At 36.3% G+C, this 18,422-nt stretch overlaps 2 protein-coding genes across 6 annotated transcripts in view; both read right to left on the bottom strand.

The window, feature by feature from the left end:
• The window catches only part of ddx10 (DEAD (Asp-Glu-Ala-Asp) box polypeptide 10), a 30,110-nt gene extending 20,342 nt beyond the window's left edge, over positions 1–9,768 (bottom strand). Inside the window, exons 1-12 of the mRNA XM_051878140.1 lie at positions 9,494–9,768; positions 8,876–8,936; positions 8,666–8,796; positions 6,924–7,082; positions 6,708–6,828; positions 6,081–6,270; positions 5,834–5,960; positions 4,109–4,271; positions 3,839–3,923; positions 2,850–2,951; positions 682–769; positions 288–376 (exon numbers count right to left, since the gene is read on the bottom strand). Of these exons, the coding sequence (XP_051734100.1) occupies positions 288–376; positions 682–769; positions 2,850–2,951; positions 3,839–3,923; positions 4,109–4,271; positions 5,834–5,960; positions 6,081–6,270; positions 6,708–6,828; positions 6,924–7,082; positions 8,666–8,796; positions 8,876–8,936; positions 9,494–9,682 (1,505 nt within the window). The 5' untranslated portion in view covers positions 9,683–9,768. The remainder of the gene's footprint in view (positions 1–287; positions 377–681; positions 770–2,849; positions 2,952–3,838; positions 3,924–4,108; positions 4,272–5,833; positions 5,961–6,080; positions 6,271–6,707; positions 6,829–6,923; positions 7,083–8,665; positions 8,797–8,875; positions 8,937–9,493) is intronic.
• A 420-nt stretch (positions 9,769–10,188) lies between these two features.
• dixdc1b (DIX domain containing 1b) overlaps positions 10,189–18,422 on the bottom strand; it is a 32,597-nt gene continuing 24,363 nt past the window's right edge. For 4 of the 5 annotated variants that reach the window (XR_007927275.1, XR_007927276.1, XR_007927274.1 and 1 more), the window contains exons 10-15: positions 17,993–18,043; positions 17,779–17,883; positions 17,623–17,680; positions 16,427–16,515; positions 15,565–15,633; positions 15,375–15,441 (exon numbers count right to left, since the gene is read on the bottom strand). Coding sequence is in view for 1 of the 5 variants with exons in the window: in XM_051878311.1 (XP_051734271.1) it covers positions 11,546–11,552; positions 11,634–11,713; positions 13,962–14,070; positions 14,191–14,299; positions 14,983–15,049; positions 15,144–15,305; positions 15,376–15,441; positions 15,565–15,633; positions 16,427–16,519; positions 17,627–17,680; positions 17,779–17,883; positions 17,993–18,043 (972 nt within the window). In the remaining 4 variants the exon portion in view is untranslated. Of the gene's footprint in view, positions 11,553–11,633; positions 11,714–13,961; positions 14,071–14,190; positions 14,300–14,982; positions 15,050–15,143; positions 15,306–15,374; positions 15,442–15,564; positions 15,634–16,426; positions 16,520–17,622; positions 17,681–17,778; positions 17,884–17,992; positions 18,044–18,422 lie in introns of those variants that run through there. The other variant, XM_051878311.1, reaches the window with a different exon arrangement.

Here is an 18,422-nt window from a genome sequence, read left to right as displayed (position 1 = left end):
TGACTATGAATACATAGTGACAGATAATTTTAGAGAGTTTTGGACAGGAAAATGTGGGCCGAGAATAGAGACACTAACTACTATGATGAATTATGAAAGATGTATTAAACAGTCTCTGTTTTCAGAACAGATGGTTATGGTTTCTTTTGGGAGGATTTCATCGTATAACAATGACACATCATTTTAAGTACTCATGAGTGTGTTCAAAGTGGACACACATGCCACACACAAACACATTCACACAGAGGGCCGCTGGTGCTGGGCATTACTTCACAGCATCCACTCACATGGCATATTCTTGGAGTTTGAGCTGGAAAACATCAAAGACATCTTTGTTCTTCATCAGATAGACTGAGCGGAGGTAGGACACGAAACACTGCAGATGAGAGGAGGGAAAAAAGAGAAGAGGTATTACGGAGGATAAAATCTGAAAACTTATCCCTGATAAACACATTAGCGAGAGTGCACAAGCAGGCGTTTCATGGCAGCAATTTGCCCGATTATATTTCAGGCTGTTCATCTCTCTATAACGAGCCTCACAAAGCTCAGCCCACAGCGTGAGGCAGACAATCAGATTATCCTAAAAGCATGGCTCTGCTCTACAGTATAACATCAACATCCAGTGTTCAAAACAAGGTGTGACAGACTGCACAGGAAGTCAGGACTCCTCTCTGGCCTCACCCTCTGCGCCCGCTCCTTCTGGTCTATCTCCTGTGCCAGAAAGGCCTCCAGCTTCTGCTGAACCGACACCAACTTCTCTGGATTCACCCTGAGAATGAATTAAAACAAATGATTAACACAATTGACCTTGTTTACAGCTGGTATTACCATCTGTGGTCAAGACAGGTGTAAACGGTCCGATATATATTTGTGATTGGATCACCGAAACCGCATTCAGAGGTTGTCAGAAACACGTGAAAATTGAAGTGTTTTTTTTTTTTATATTGCTGAATATGACATAATTTGCTTCAGATAAAAGTGTCTGATAACAGAATACATGTAAATGAATAAAGGTAAAAGCACATAGGGGTGTGCGATATTGACAGAAAATGATATCTCAATATTTTCTGGGATTTTCTCGATAACGATAATTAGACGATATTTTGCTGAGTGTGTTTATTGTGTTGGTACCTTGGCAGGTTTTGGGCTGCTGTGGGCAGCTGACTCTTAAAGTTTTTGATATTCTTCATATTTTGTGCGGTGGTTAGTTCACAGCAGTGATTTGAAAAATTATCTTTTTCAATAAGTTTAAATAGATTTTTACATTTTTAAGGGCATTTTTACCTTTATAAAGCCATTTTTAACCTAATTAAATGTATGCCTCATCTTTTGTGTCAAATTCTTACCTTCAAACAAATTCAGTTAGAACAATAAGACACAATAGGGTTGTTACCAATCAAATGAAATCAGAATCAACAAATTAATCTTTGCAATGCAGAGGAAACACAGGATCTGCATCTGAAGTGCCATTTAAATGTATTTACACACACTGTTTAATGCAGCTCATAGCTGACAAATGCATTTTAACTGCAGTTACAAATGCATAAAATGTTTTGAAAGTTTTAAACATAAAATGTTGAATACTGATATTTTGAAATTATTTAAAGAATAAAAAGATACTTTAAATGTTAAATTAAAACCTGCCAGTAGGTGGCAGCAAATCAATGTTAATGAGTGAGTCATTGAGTATCAACCGATTCATTCAATCGGTTGATTCATTCAGGAACAAAGCATTTGACCGTTTTAATGAGTGAGTCATTGAATCATTAATTCAAAAGATTCGTTCATTCACCGCCGTTTGTTGACAAGAGACACAAATCAGTCCTGTGGCTTTGTTTGGAACTATTTTCATTGGCGAAATAGAGCGAAAACAGGCAATATTGTGTCTGAAATGTAAGTCACTAAATATTAACTTCTTGTTTATTGAACTGTTGTGTAAAATCAATATCACATTTGTAATCATGCTGATATTTGGAGAAAATGTGATATTGATTAACTATATTAAATGATACAAATATAAAAAGACATACAGATGTACTTTTACCCCCTTATCTTGAATACAATTTTAACTAGCTTAATAAGAGTTAATTTGCTCTGAAATATATGATTAATCTTTTTTTTTTTCATGCATGGGTTCTTATAAATATGTTTGTAAACATATAACACGCAGAGAGCTAGTAGAATTCACTCACAAAAATAGATGACTCGTGTTTTGCTTTGCTTTTTACTGATGAGGGACATACGTAATATGGTGTTGGGAGGGTGGAGCCGGGGGGGGGTGTTAGAAATCTCGCCTAGGGTGCCAAAAAGGCTAGAAACGGCCCTGCCACGCAGTGAAAGCGTGCACACACTAGTCTAACCTACTAAACTACAGCACGTAGTGTATGTGTGCAACTCTCTGTGTTTTTGTAAAGTGAGGGACATACTCGATAATTTCAGATCGCATATCGTTAAAACAACAATCACGATGTTATCGCAGACGATACATATCGCACACCCCTAAAAGCACACTTTAAATACAGATACTGAGCACAGTAACGGTAACACTGACTAATAGCAAACAAACTCAGGCCCATGGAGACTGCGACTGCAGTAGCATTCTCACAGCAGACATCAGTGATCATAATGATCACATGCATTAAGCTGTCATCTTTTATTCTCAGCATGCACGTGACTTCCTCCATTCTTCACAAAGACCATGCATACAGTTTCTGCAAAATGCTGATGAACCAGAATCCAGAGAAGAATCAGGCCACATTTCACACACTAAAGCACAGACAAAAATAAACATTTCCAAACCCCTCTTATTTTCACTGCGCAATCACACAGGAAAGAAGAGATGCACTCACTGGATTTTGTTAATGGGAACTTTTTTCTCTTGAAGCTGTTCAATCATGCCCTTTTCCTCCGAGGGCAACAGGACCAGAAGCGCCTCACCTCCTTCCTTATACCTACAGAGAAATAGAGAGTTAAAACAAATAATTCACTCAATGTGCACTCGAACATGTCCTCTTTTCTTTGCCACAGAAAACAAATATTAGCATTCAGGTTTGGAATGGCATGACGGGGAGTAAATCATGTCAGATTTTTTATTTTTTTAGGTGCACTATCCCTTTAAGGTCACACTGGGTGGTCTGCTGCAATACAGACCTCTCGCACAGGTTTCTCTTTTTTTAAGCGCTCAGCTCTATGAGAGCTCGTGTTAAAGCTCATGAGCTTTCTGCTGAGGGTGGTGATCTACAAAGGGGAGTTACTGAGGATATCGATTTCACACAGAAAAGACAAGTATAGCACAAAGAAAATAGACAGCTTGTGTGGACGGCAGGTGTGTGCCGTCTCACTCTAAGCGTTGAGAAACTTACAATTTCTGTAGCTAGACTGCAGTGCTTAATACTTTTACCCTCCAGGTGAAACTGTAACAAGTCAAGCCAGAGCCCAAAAATGGAATAACTCAATAGTTGAGCTGCCATTAATCCATCATGGGCAGCGTCAATAGAGAAATCTGTACAGTGACTGAATATGAATTTATGTAACAAGACATCAGTGTCAGAAAACCTACTGTTTATTTGAGGAAATGAGGTTATAAAAACATTCAAGTGTGGTTGCAAGAGCAATCCAGTGTAAGAGCACATATAAAACATTCGAAGAGCAGAATTCAAATTTCATATGTACTGAATATGGAAGGGATGAGGAACAGATCAAATCTGCCATCTAGTGTTACAGCTAAAAACACTCTTGTGCAAATGCAAATTCCTGTTAAGATTTTCACAATGAGGTTTCAAAGTGTAACCAGTGAGTACAGAATAAAACAGTTTATAATACAGTGTATCAGGGTTACCTGGCTGTTCTGCCAACTCTGTGAATGTATGTGTTCGCATCTTCAGGACAGTCGAACTGCAGCACCCAGTTCACTGCAGGGAAGTCTGGGACCACAAACAATGTTTTTTAAATATGGCTGTCAATCAAATTGAATTCTTTGCAGGACATGCTGATTAATTAATACAAACATTTGCTGGGATTTGTAGTCAATTAAAACAATAAATTGACCGAACTAGTTTCAGTCATTTATACCAATATGGGCAGATGTCCACAGAAAAATTTATGTTACCAAGTCCTCTGGCAGCGATATCTGTGGCAAATAGTACTGCAGAGGTCTTGCGGACAAAGTCATTGTAAACTTCCACTCTCTTCATCTGCTGCTGTTTCCCATGCAAAGCAAGAACGGAGATACCAGGACGCAACCGGCAGAAGACCCGGAACAGATACTGAACCTGCGCATACAGAGAAAAAACAATACATTTTAACAGAATAACACTACTATTAACAGAGATGCATAATTATATTACATAACAGAATTGCACTACTAGTATTAATAATGACAAACCTGAAATAGATTTGGTATTAACTTTGGTTTTAAATATATTTATATACAGTACCAGTCAAAAGTTTGGACTCATTACTATTTTTAATGTTTTTGAAAGAAGTCTCTTATGCTCATCAAGTCTGCATTTATTTGATTAAAAATAAAGAAAAAACAGTAATATTATGAAATATTATTACAATTTAAAATAATGGGCTTCTATTTTAATATACTTTAAAATATAATTTATTTCTGTGATGCAAAGCTGAATTTTCAGCATCCTTACTCCAGTCTTCAGTGTCACATGATCCTTCAGAAATCATTCTAATATGCTGATTTGATACTCAGTTATTATCAATGTTGAAAACAGTTGTGCTGCTTAACATTTTATGGAACCTGTGATACTTTTTTCAGGAAGTCTTTACCATCACTTTTTATCAATTTAATACATCTTTGCTGAGTAAAAGTATTAATTTCTTTCAAAAAAAAAAAGAAAGAAAAAAATTACTACAAACTTCTGAACAGTAATGTATATTGTTACAAAATTTCTATTTTAAATAAAAGCTGTTCTTTTTTAACTATTCGTCAAATAATTGATCAATTAACTGTTTCCAACATTGATAACAAATCAGCATATCAGAATGATTTCTGAAGATATCATGTGACACTGAAGACTGGAGTAATGATGCTGAAAACTCAGCTTTTCATCACAGAAATAAATTATATTTTAATGTATATGAATATGATGTCATAAATTCACAAATCTGATTTAATTTAAAGGTCAGAAGGTATAGTTTAAATGATGAATATAAAAAAAAAAAAAAAAAAAAAAAAAAAAAAAAAATCACAAACACGACACTTGAAAATTAAATAATTGTATATATACAGTTTTATTCATTAATGTGTAATATATATTTTTTTCAAACAGATTATGAAAATAACTTGAATCCAAGAAGCTCTAAAAGATTTTCAGAATTTTTACAGCTCTTTTGCTGTGAACCATTTACAAATGTTAAATTCACAAACAAAATGTTAAGGTTACAACTGCATCTGTCTGAAAGATAAAAAACCAGCAGTGATTGATTTTATTATTGTTAGTTTCAAAGCTTTAAATGAACTCTCATTATAAAAAGATCTTTAATATTTTAGTTCTAACAAGTAAGTTTTTGCTCAAAACTAACCAAAATGGAAAATTATTTGGTTTATAATCCCCACACAGGAGAGACTTGGTGCTGTTTCCAAACAAAAGGAAAATATATTAGTATCAGGCAAGCGTCCAAAATGAGTTGAAAAATATCGGCATATCGGATATCGGCAAAAATCCAATAGCGTGCATCCCTAATCATGTGACATTGAAGACTGGAGTAATGATGCTGAAAATTCAGCTTTGCCATCACAGAAATAAACTGCACTGTATTCTCTGAAAACATACACTGTGATGAACTACAGAACAGAAATTGTTTGAGCTCTTACCTCTTTGCAGCAGGCAAAGAAGACTATGATCTTCTTCTGAAGGTGACTCCTCATAAATGAGAAGAGCATGTTGACTTTCTGGTGCAGCTCACACACCACATAGTTCTGTTCCAGAGTTGCAGGAGTACTGCAGAGAAAATCAGTGTACAAGATCTGCATGTCTATGATGTCAAAAAGCCACTGACATTAAGAGCAGGCTGTGTGACCCAACTGCCCAACACAAATCACTATAAAAACATGATCTTACCTGAACTTGGCCTGCTCATGGACCCACACATACTCTGGGTTCTTCAGGCTCAGTCTGGCCAGATCTTTGACAGACCTGGTCTGAGTGGCGGAGAAGAGAAGGGTCTGTCGTGTTTTCGGGAGGTTTTCAACAATGGCATTGAGTGTTTCAGCAAAACCCATGTCTAGAATCCTGTCGGCTTCATCAAGTACTGCCGTGGAAGAGGATGCGTGTCATGTTATTGAAAATAATGGGATGAAAATAAGACCTGCACACATATACTGTACACCACAAAAGTTTGGGGTCAGGATGCAGTCAATTGATTCTGTGACAGCCAAAACTTTTAAGATTTTTTTCAAATAAATGCTGTTCTTTTGAGCTTTGTATTCATCAAAGAATCATTAAAAAAAGTGTATTACGGTTTCCACAAAAAACATTAAGCAGCACAACTGTTTTCAACATTGATAATAATGTGAAATGTTTTCTGAGCACCAAAACAGCATATTAGAATGATTTCTGAAGCATCATGTGAGCAAATAAATGCAGCCTTGGTGAGAATAAGCCTTAAAAACATTAAAAAAAAAATCTTATCAACCCCAAACTTTTGAACAGAAGTGTGTTCACAGCACTTTCTAAACATCATCTTACCAAGCATGTGCAGATTTGAAGCATGAAATGTGGCATTCTCGTCCATGTGCTGCAGCAGACGTCCTGGGGTGCAGATAATGATATTTGTGCGATGGATCTTCTCTGATTCATCTTTCAGATCCTGCAGTTATTGACAAATAATAACCAATTATTACACAATAAAAAACCTAGACACAAAACATGCAAGAACCATTCTAAAAACTAAAAAAATCACACCTTTCCACCAATTATAAGGCCGGCAGAAAATTCATGGTTCCTGCCGATCTTCCTCAACACCTCAAAGGTCTGATAGGCCAGCTCTCGGGTGGGAGAGATGATGAGAGCGCCGAGGCCGTCCATCCCAGTCCACTGTTCACGATACAAGCACTCCAAAACCTGCAGACAGTCACAGTGTATTAGGGAGGCTTTTGGTTTAGGTTTGAATTCAAATTAGGTTTGAATTCTGAGTAGCACTGCAGATGAAATATAAAAAAAAAAAAAAGATTTAACTAAAATAAAAAAAGACTCATCTTTTATCATGCTCATGTTTCTCTAAAATGTTCATTACATACTTACATAAATATAATATGTTTACAATTATATTATAGGTCAAAAGTTTGGAATGATTCATAATTTTTTTTATGTTTTTGCAAGAAGCTCACCAAGGCATTTATTTATTTGATGAAAAGTACAGTAAAAACACTAATATTGTGAAACAACTGTAATATATTTTAAAATGTAATTTATTCCTGTGATGGCAAAGCTGAATTTTCAGCATCATTACTCCAGTCTTCAGTGTCACATGATCCTTCAGAAATCATTCTAATTATACTGATTTGATGCTCAAGAAACATTTCTTCATATCAATGTTGAAAACAGTTGTGCTGCTTAATAATTTTGTGGAAACCGTGATACACTACCATTCAAGAGATTGGTGTAAGTTTAAAAAAAAAAAAAAAAGAAGAAAAAAGAAATTAATTTTTTTTCAGCAAGGACTAATTAAATTGATCAAAAGTGACATTTAGGGCCAGATTTACTAAAAGCTTGCACCAGTGCAAACCCTCTTTTGGCGTTAAAAAAACTACAGACAGGATTTACTAAAGACACGCAGTGAAAAATTAGCGCTGAAAACGCGTGGACAGTTATTTTTGCGGCTGACCTTATTGCATATGCATTTTTAAGAGTTTCCTTTTTAAATGCAAAATTTATGGGAGGAGAGTGTTTAAATGAATCATGCAAGGTAATTTACTAAGGTTTGCGCTAGTCAATTTACTGGTATTTGCGCCATTATTTAACGCCCCAAAAAAAGCATGTCTCAAACCAGACGCTAATTTCCGCTGATCTAGGTAGACTGCATTGGTCATTATGGAAATGATCCAGTGCATCTCTGTTCTTTAAAGCTGCAGTCCGTAAGTTTTGCCTCTTTGTCACCATCTCTGTTTGAAACCTGAAGTTATTTGCGGAATTATCATTTTTATGTGGGTTGTGCATCGGCACGGCTCCTCAGCGCGGATGAATCTAATGTTTGCCGTCAGTCACCACACCGATATGGATACTGTACTTGGGAATCACAGATTCTACGTCTTGGAAGTATGACCAAAATAACAATTTTCATCAGAAAATGTCATGTGAACAAGTAAGTAACATGTCTGCTACTTTTGTTCTATAAACAGAAAACGGGTGTTTTAAATTGTAATATTTTTTTTTTCTGTATTTTTGTTCAAATAAATGCAGCCCTGGTGAGCACAAGAGAATTCTTTCAAGAACATTTTAAAAATCTATTGACTGGTAGTGTACATTTTTCTTCAAATAAATAAATAAATAAAACTAAAATAACATAAACATTAATATAAATATAATGCAGAACAACAATAACAAAAAAAATTATACAATCACACCCATGTTAACACACCAACCTTCTTGAAAGAATAATTTTACTAAGTTAAAACTACAACAAACCTCAGAGGTGTATTGCTTACCGGGATGAGGAAGGCCAAAGTCTTTCCAGAGCCCGTCTTTGCAGCACCAAGAACATCTTTACCTTGCAAAGCAAAGCCAATAGTCTGCCTCTGAATCTCTGTGGGCTGCCGGTACTGACACTCAAGAAGACCTAATAACATGATCAAGATTATTAAGGTTAAGAACATGTAAATGAACTTATAAGCATGCAAATAAACAAGATTGCTCACCGTTTAGAGTCTTTCTTGAGAGTGGAAAATCAGAGAACTTCACAGCCTCTTTGGCATTGATCTAGGAAAACAGTTACTCATGTCAAAACCGTCACAAGAAAATCAAGTGGCAAGTTTTAAGATGGATTGGGTGTCTAATGAATGATATCAGGACCTCAGTAATTTGATAAACTGATCTGCATCAGATTCAGCACATAAAACGCAAGATGCAGAACACTTAAACATGTCTGAATACTTAACATGCTTAATCAAATGAATCCAAATTCTTTCTACTTAAACTTTTATATCAGTTATGTGGCCTGTTCTGTCCTGGGACTAAGAAAACAGTGACCTCTGAAAAAAACGTATCATGTTTATGTGAAGACCTGAGCTGACAGGCTTCCTGACCAGACACAACCATCACTTGAAGCATGATGGGTCACACAATATCCTAAGAACTAGTAAGATTTGTGCTTGTTAACATTCCTCTTAAATGTCAACGGTTTACACGGTGAATGATCTGTCTGTCAAGCTAGATGTCACAACAGCCGCATAACAGGTAAGTAAACACGTGGCAACCCCTAGAAACAAACAACAGACGTCAGAAATGCTTGTAAATATCAGCATCATATATCTCACCGTCGAGTATTTATTCACCAGTCTCTGTATGTTTTCTCTCTCCACCTCCCAGTCGCGTTTCTTCCTAGTGGGCTTTTGAACTCGTTTGATCCGGGTTTTCGTTTTATCGTACTTCTTTTTCCATTTCTCAAAATTCCTTACAGGGTCATCGATTATGTTTTTCTTCTCTTTGTTCTTTTTAACCCGCATTTTCACTCTATTTCGTTGACTAGGTAGTGTGTACCAACGTAACAACACGTGAATGTTTACTTCGCGAGATGTTTTGCTCGCAGTGAGCGTTACTGATTAAGTGAATGAGCGCCATCTAATGACCCGGAGCGGTGAGACGCTTTTATTGAGTTACCTCAGAGATGTCCAAAACAACGCAAATTACCGCTAACATTTCAAATAATTCATATTTTATACATTCTCAAATAGAAGAGATCATGGGGTAGCAGAATGTAACTGTTTTTATTTACGTAATGGATATTATGGTCTAATGGTCCACTCAGAAATAGTTGATTTGTGGTTATTTTAGTCATTAAAATGTAAAATGATCATGTTATATATGCTAATATGAGTTTTGTATGAGTGCTATTATTCCAAATATCAACAAAGATATACATAAATAGGATATAGATATATCATTGAATGTAGAATTAGGGGGTTAAAACAATTAATTTTTTTTTTTTTAATAAAAACACATACATAGTGTATACTGCTTCAAACTGTTTATTTGCAAACCAAATAACAATCTTCTTAAACCAGCAATGCAAACAGCAGTAATCAGGAGGGTAAAAGCAGAATTTCAATAATTCATACAGCCGCTTGTCTCACCACCCATTGTGAGTTAAGATGGTTCTTGTTAGCTACAAGCTTCTCTGATGAGAGTAATTATGTGCCTTTTTTTTTTAAACAAAGGGGACATTTTCATATCTTTAAAATATTATTCAGTATTTATAGGACATCATTTATACAGCATAAAGGCACTATGCCTCGCTCTGTCTCTGAGATATTAACATATTTACATAAATATAAAACAAAACAAAAATACAAAAGGCAAACCCGGTCACCTCTCTCTGGTAGCAGATTCCAGGCACTTTCCTGTAAACTCAAATTAGTGCAGTTGAACGGCACATCTTATACTTCCTAAAATTGCATTTGAAAGCCACAAAATCATGAACAGTAATCTCACATTTATGCCATACAGTCAAATCTTCAGTGCAGACTCTCAAAAGACATGCATACAAAAAAGCCTTCATCGCCTGTCTGAATGTTACTAACAGAGGGCTCTTTAAAAAGACATACTGAATGATATTGTAAGATCTTATATCTAACAAACAAAATACTTTGGTCCTTGGAAGAGTTTTTCATTATAAAGAATGTGTCTAACATATGTTTTTGGGACACTCTTTCTCTAAGATAAAAAAACCAAAACAATCTCAGAGTGGCAACTACAGGGTTCAAACTCCTTTCCGCTCTATACTTCACACATACTTTTACTGCTATTCCTTCTTAAGATTCACAACACATTCACACAAGTACTCTAGACAGTCAAGATTACCTACTTGTCTCTTTCCACAGCAAAATTGTTTCAATTTTGGTTAAACGAAATAAACAAAAAGTACTCTGGCAGAACCTACTTTAAAGTAGGTGAATTGAGAAATCCAAGGTGTCATTACAATAACAAACAAAAGGCTCCTTTAATCACAGTGAAGAGTATGTCTGCCCGTAAAGTATTTGCTGGAATGGGTGTCTGTTCAATGGCAAGACCTTTAAAAGAGATCAGAAATGCTTTTCTCCCATCCTCTTTATAGTTTTATGCGTGTAATACTACTGGTCTGGACAAGACGCAAGATGGGACTTTCACCATCTGGTGGTCCTTAGGATGATCCTCCATGTCCTTTCAGAGTCATTCTCCTGTTCAGCTCATGCAGGATAGAGTAAAAAGGTGGGTGGGACTTTCTTAGGGCACTGAAGAGAATTCCATTCTCTGTACACTTAAGTTACAAATCAATGTTATTTCATTTTGGCACAGATGTCTCCATTTCCTTTTATTCTTGCTGACTCATGTTAGGTCCTGTGGAGGAAAGAAAGAGAGAGTGAGCTTAAACTGGTTAGAGACAGATGTGGATGCCAGCTGTATAGGTGCATGCAGTACCCTCTTTGCCCATGATCCTCCTCTACCCAGGCAACAATTTTCCCTTCCCAGCCAGGCACCACAGCATCATCCAGGAAAACCTGAGAGAATCCATTCATCTCCATTACTTACTGTTTATTCATTATATGTAAACTTTTAATTTAAAATTTAGTTATTTATTTAAATCATTGGTTCTCAACCTTTTTGACTGGTCAAACAATATATTTTTAACAGAAACTGGAAATGTTGCTATAGATAATTTAAAGGTGCAGTAAGCAACTTCTGAGCAACGCTGCTGAAAATTTAAATATTTTCAACAGCGTTAAAAACACCTAAAGAAACAATTTTGTGAATATTTGTTAGATGTCTGTTCTGTGTGTGTGCAGTTTCATAGTCCTGGCTGTGTAAATAGGAGAAAAATCAAATGGTTTCCACCGAGCGGTACAGTTCAGTTCAGTACAGTACGATTCGGGATGGCAAACCCTGATCCGGCTTGCGTTTCCACCACCAACAGTACCCTTACTTGATAGGGGTGATGTATGGAAAGTAGCAATCAATGTCATTCTCGTGTGAAGAAGAAAGTGACAGTAAACAACAATAGAGGACATACAGCAGCTTTGTTTGAGCAAAGGCTGAAGGCTGCACAAGGAAAAACAGCCGAAAAAATACAGATTGGGTTGCAACAGTATTGTGTTGTCACTCACCTGTGTAGCACACGCAAGTGACGATTCTTTGTCAACCAATCAACGTTCTGCAGTGAGTGTAGCTCCACCCTTCTGTTACCGGTACTATTGTGCTTGGTACCCCAACGGAAGGGTCCCAAAAAAATGGTATGATACGGTTTGGAATTAGTGTACCATTCACAACTTCTGACAATGGAAACGGCAAAAATTGCGTACCGTACTGAACTGTACCGCTCGGTGGAAACGAGTTAAACGTGGATTGGACTAGCGACAAATCTAGCAACTTCTTGGACAAACCTTATCTAGATTCCATGACTTGCCCACTGATCTATATTTATATTAATATACATCAGTGGACTCGCCAGTTTGACGTGATCTAGTGACATTTAGCGACCAGTTTAAGCTACTTTCAACTGAACGCAATTGGCAACACTGATCCACGGAGCAGCAAAATGCACTTGTAGCCAATCAGCAGTAGGGGGCGAGAGAGAGAGTCAACAAGTGGAATATTTGTAGAAAACTATAAAAAAGTCAGATGGCTGAGATATTACCGCTTTTCAGCGCTGGAGAGACGGGAAGGTCTGAAAATGCTCGCTGAGGTTGCTTTGTTTCTGCTCGATAAGTGAGTAACTTTTGTTTGGGCTGTTTCACAGATATGCTGCTATTACTGTTGAATCTGATTCATCCATATTTGCGCAAGCTGTCACGTGTGCCAGCTAGCAGTTGCCCATGTTGCATAGAGTGTTTGTTATTTTGGGGGGCGGAGCAATGAAGGGAATATATTAAAAATATATTGTTCAGATCACTCAAATAAATGGAGGCGCCCTTAAATGGTCAGATATGGAGCTTGGGTGTCATCTAGTGAAAAGGTTTGGTACTGCACCCAAGCAAAATCTTACTGAAAGCTCATTTTTTAAATATTTCAACCTAAAATTTGGAATGTTGACATTTTTGGCTTTTATTTTCTTGCAGTTTAAGAGTAAAACATGCTTTGTAATGTATTATTATAAAATATAAACAATAATATTTTTACATTTTCATAAACATTTTTTTTTTTTTATTTCACTTTCATAATTTATTTCACTTCTACAATAATCTGACTAATGTCTTCTTTAACACAAGACCAACCTTAGGTCTATATTCCAAAGCATTCTTGAATTACAACCATTTATGTTTGGATAGTGCATTTTCATGTCTATGTGAAAAAGAGGGGTGACAGTTATTTAAAGCTGTTTTTCTCAAAATTCCGTTCTTGAATATCACAGTGATCAGCTGACTTCAGATAACCATAACGTTTGTTACAGACAAGCTATGAAAGAAGTAAAAACAGATTTGGAAAGGGCTCGAATCCAGCTTGATATTGAATTTCACAATGTGATGGGTTTTCGTAGATCACATCACATATATTGTTATAATTCTGTTAATAATATTATGCATTGCGAGGAAAAAGAAATATAATTTCAGTTTACATAATTTATATAAAAATTACTCAAATATTTTTAATAATATTAATTCTAATTATGTTATTATTAATAATAATATATTATTTAGATTTAGATTAATAGATTATTTAGAAAGTTTGCTGAGGCCTCCTGGTTGAGAACCACTGATTTAGATGCTTGAATATAGAGAGAAAACATCCTGTTGATTGATTATGTGGCATTACCTCTTCCTTCACAGTACCAAACTCTGGATCCAGTGCTTTAAAATGGTATCGATAATTGCCTTCCCGATCTAAGGCATCCTTGAAGTCTCGCAAAGTGACCTCCCCCAACCTGCCGTCATAAGACAATGCACAATTTCATAGCTCATACCTAAAGTATAATGTATTTTAGTGATTTAAGGCTGAAGACCCATTCAAGCCAAATATGTGTGTAACAAAGGGTCTGACTGACCTCTTGGGGATGTTGAACATGAATGGCGTGAGTGAGCGGTCAGTAAAGTACAGGACTTTGGTGCATGCTGATGAGTTTAGCGCAGGGCTGCTGTGAGAATGAGCAATTTCTGTAAGTGAGCAGAGGAGATTATTCAATTTAGTAGTGTTTTAAATATGCAGCAAATTCTTCCCTGATTTTTTGACATATCAGAGGTCATTGTTCTATAAAAACATACTTTAAGATTCAGAGCTCAAAATTTCTGTTAGCACAAAAACTGCTTTTATTGAAAGCAAGCTGGAAAAGCAACTCATTTTGTACTTCTGGGTTTTTAATATTACGTAACAGAGACGAATACATCAGCACAAGACTGCCTGTGCTGTCAGATCAACGTCTACTTCTGCATCATTGCTTTAGCCCCACCCACTCACATGTTATAGAATAATTACTACAACAGAATCACTGGACTAAAAATGAAATTACTTTTCAGTGAATCCTAATGTTAGGAATGTGCCAGTTTATCTTCAACTATGTGAATGTCTCAGTTGAGGATGGTTTGTTTGGTACATTTCACTATGGATCATTCTTGGGTAAACCCGTCACACTTAAACACAGGCTTTGCAAATAGACTTTTACAGAAAGATATAGACCCGACAGTAATGCCACAACATGTAAGTAACAGTAATTTTTGATATGTGAGGACTCATGAACAATGGTTTATTGCTGTTTAAAGGCCAGTGACTAAACGGTCAAATTCACATTGTTCCTCTTAGTCCTGTCATTCCCTGTTTTGGGATTAGGATGTGTGCTTACTTGAAGTAGGAGGCCAGGAGTCTCGATCTGAGTGAGATGCTTTATGTCCTGGAGATTTGCCTCGGGTCTACAAAGAAACAGATTGATTTGAGACCAAAGAATTCTGGGACAAAGTAGATCAGGTGCAAAACCCGCTGTGTGAGAAAGAACATTCCTCGTACCCTCCTTTCCTGTTTGTGCCGTGTTTCCAGGTCATAGAGGCGATCCATCAGGCTGGCCACACCTTGCTCAAGGGTGTCCAGAGTGTGATGCTGAGGGTCGTGACCTCCAAAGCTGTTCCTCAGACTACGTAGAGCATCTCTTACTAACTGCAGCTCCTCGGCCTACAAGAGACACAATTACATATATCTTTCTATATATAATATTATATAATTGAGAAAAGGCGTTATTTACCCCATGGTGTGGTTTTGATGTTGTGACTGGTGGGTGTGAGTATCCATTGTTTTGTGAGCTAGAAAGCTGAAACATAAGACAAGTCTTAACTTGAAACTTCAATGATTACTGGAAACACTAAATATACTCTGCAATGTGTGAAAACAAACAGCTGTGGGGAAAATTGTCTAATATTTTTAGATGCATTACCTCAGTCTCATGGCTCATTAACTCTTTGAGAATACTCTCCTTGTGCTCCAGCTCCCTCTGCAGGCAAGCCTGAGAAACACAGAGACATTCTCTTTATATATATATATATATATATATATATGGTTATTATGTGTGAATAAAGACTATTTCGTTGTTTCAGTTTGTTATTTGCCTAATAAATGACAATAATTTTTGTAGTCTTAAACAAGTTTCTAACAGATTCCTAAAATATTTGTTTCTCTTTATTATGACAGGTGGTCGAATCAATTTGTTAAGCATTATATATATATATGGCACTAATATTTACGAATGAGACAAATGTAGAATAAAAAACATATAGTTTTAAGTTAAACTTTTATATAGTTTTTAGAATTAAACATTAATTTGCAAGCTGTACATTTTACTTGACATGCATAAATTCATAAACAAATAACCTCCTGGTCTTCATATCATCTATAAGGAGGATTTTATTCACACAGGAGCAACAACTCTGTTGCATTGTGTCTCACACCATTATGTCAAATTAAAAATACTTCAGGTTTCAAAACCATCTAGCAGTTTTTAGAGGTAAGAACAGGCTCTCCATTCCACCCCCTCACTCTTTTTGTACTTGTACATAGAATCTCTATGCATGTGCAAACTGAATTGACTTGGCCATATGTGTTGGTTCCATCAACTAGCCCAAACTTTTTTAACTCTGGGTAAGACAAATGTTTATGATGTTAAATTATGACATTATCCATCTTACTGCCTCTGTTAGGAAAGCAATAACTATCCTGCATTTCCATTCTCATCATGCAGCAGATCTCCTACACAGCTGCTGCGATAGTTGAGTCTGCAGACTCTGTGTTTGATGTCGTACCTGCTGGCTGCTGCTGTCTGTCAGCTTGCGCAGTGCCTCATCCAGCTTCAGCTGTTGCTGCTGCAGAAGTCGATCCTTTTGGCCCAGTTCTTTCTGTACAGCACAGAGACAGTGAGTTTAAATACATTATAGGAAGAGATGTGGTTTAAATAGGAAAGCTGTATGATTAAAAAAAAAAAAAAAAATCAGCATTTGATTAGAAGTAGCATCTTTTAATATGGGGGAAGCTACTTTGTAGCTTGTCAAGGTACAAGCTACTTATAAGTCAATCTACCCTTTTGAAAAAGTAGTTGGCTTACACTACAACTTACTAATAACACATTGATGTCCTAAGACACGAAACGATCGGTTTGTGCAAGAAACCGAACAGTACGTCCAACTGCCTTGAGCATCCGGTTGGTGAGGTCTAAAAACGCACTCTGATGACACAAGTGATCTCTCGTGTGTATATGTCAATGAGTGCGAGCGGCATCAGAGTGCATTCAGACCTCACACACCGGATGCCGTGCATGCGCTCAAGGCAGTTGGACATAGTGGTGTATTAGAGGTAAAAAATGATATAAATACTGTTTGGTTTCTCACACAAACCGATCGTTTCGTGTCTTAGGACATCAATGTGTCGTCACGAGCTGCAGGGTTTAATTTGGATTTGTCTGTGCATGTTTTTTTTTGACTCTTATAGATGGAGTTCCCATTGACAAGCATTATACGACTGACAGACCGCAACGGTTGGAGTTAAAAATCATCATTTGTGTTCTACTGAAGAAACAAAGTCACCTACATCTTGGATGCCCTGGGGGTAAGCAGATAAACATCAAATTTTCATTTTTGGGTGAACTATCCTTTTAAGATATTTAAGGGGTAAGGAAAAAGCATATTTAGAGTATTTTGATAATATCTTTCTAAATGTATAAATACCAGATAATGGTTAAATTTATTTATCCATTTAGCAATCAGAGCAAATAAATAATATCTAGCACAAAAACAAAGAGAATCTCAATTAAGGTTACAACATTAAATTGATGAATTAACACTAAATAATTGCCAATAAACTAGAAAACACTATATATTATATAAAAACAATCAAAAGCACAGTAAAATTAGTAGAATTAAAATAAATACCATACATTATGGTAAATTTTTGTAATAAACATTATATTTTGTATATCACTACAAAAAAAAAAGCAATACAAAACATGCCTTATATTCACTGAGAATTCTGCTCCTCTCTTCTAGCTTCCTCTGTAGCTCAGCCTGAGAAGATATACACAGATATTACTTGACAACCGGTCTCAGATATGGTATAACTGAAGAGAATTTAATATGCATAGCATAAAGACAAATGCACTCACATTTTGTCCTGCCAGCTCATCTTTGGCCATACTGGTGCGCAGGAGTTCCTGTTTGAGCTGCAGGACTGAGGATTCCTGCACAGCCATACGCTGCTGAAGAGCATCCTGATGACACAGGACAGGGTTAATCAATCTCAACATATCTAACTTGCTCTGCCTTAAGTGTGTGGGTCTTATTTTACAGTCTGTGGATTTGGAGATGAATAAGACTCACTTTCACTCCTTGCAGGTTGCGAGCCTCCTGTTTGAACCTCAATAGCTCCCTCTGCATGTAAATAAAATAAATGTTCAAATAAAAAAATAACTCCAGAGACTGTTTTAAAAATATCATCAGGACTTGACAAGATCAGCCCATCAATAAGTGACCATGTAGTTTATTCTGTCAAATCAAACCAAAAAATGAAATCATACTCAAAAATACATGAAAACACAGTCCAGAGATGGAAAAGTAATATATTACAGTGTGTGTTTCCAGCAGAACTATTATTTTGCTGAATAAAAATATTAATTTCTTTCCAAAATCTTACTGACCCCAAACGTTTGAATGGTATTGTATTATATATTTATGTAATATTTTTATTATACATATTATTAGATTTATTTATTTTGCTCCCTGCTGCAAAATCTAAATCCTTTATAAACAT

This window comes from Ctenopharyngodon idella, chromosome 21 (genome assembly GCF_019924925.1).
Source record: "Ctenopharyngodon idella isolate HZGC_01 chromosome 21, HZGC01, whole genome shotgun sequence".
Taxonomy (NCBI): Eukaryota; Metazoa; Chordata; class Actinopteri; order Cypriniformes; family Xenocyprididae; genus Ctenopharyngodon; species Ctenopharyngodon idella.
Note: the sequence above shows the minus strand (reverse complement) of the source record. Positions and strands in the feature narration are given on the sequence as shown.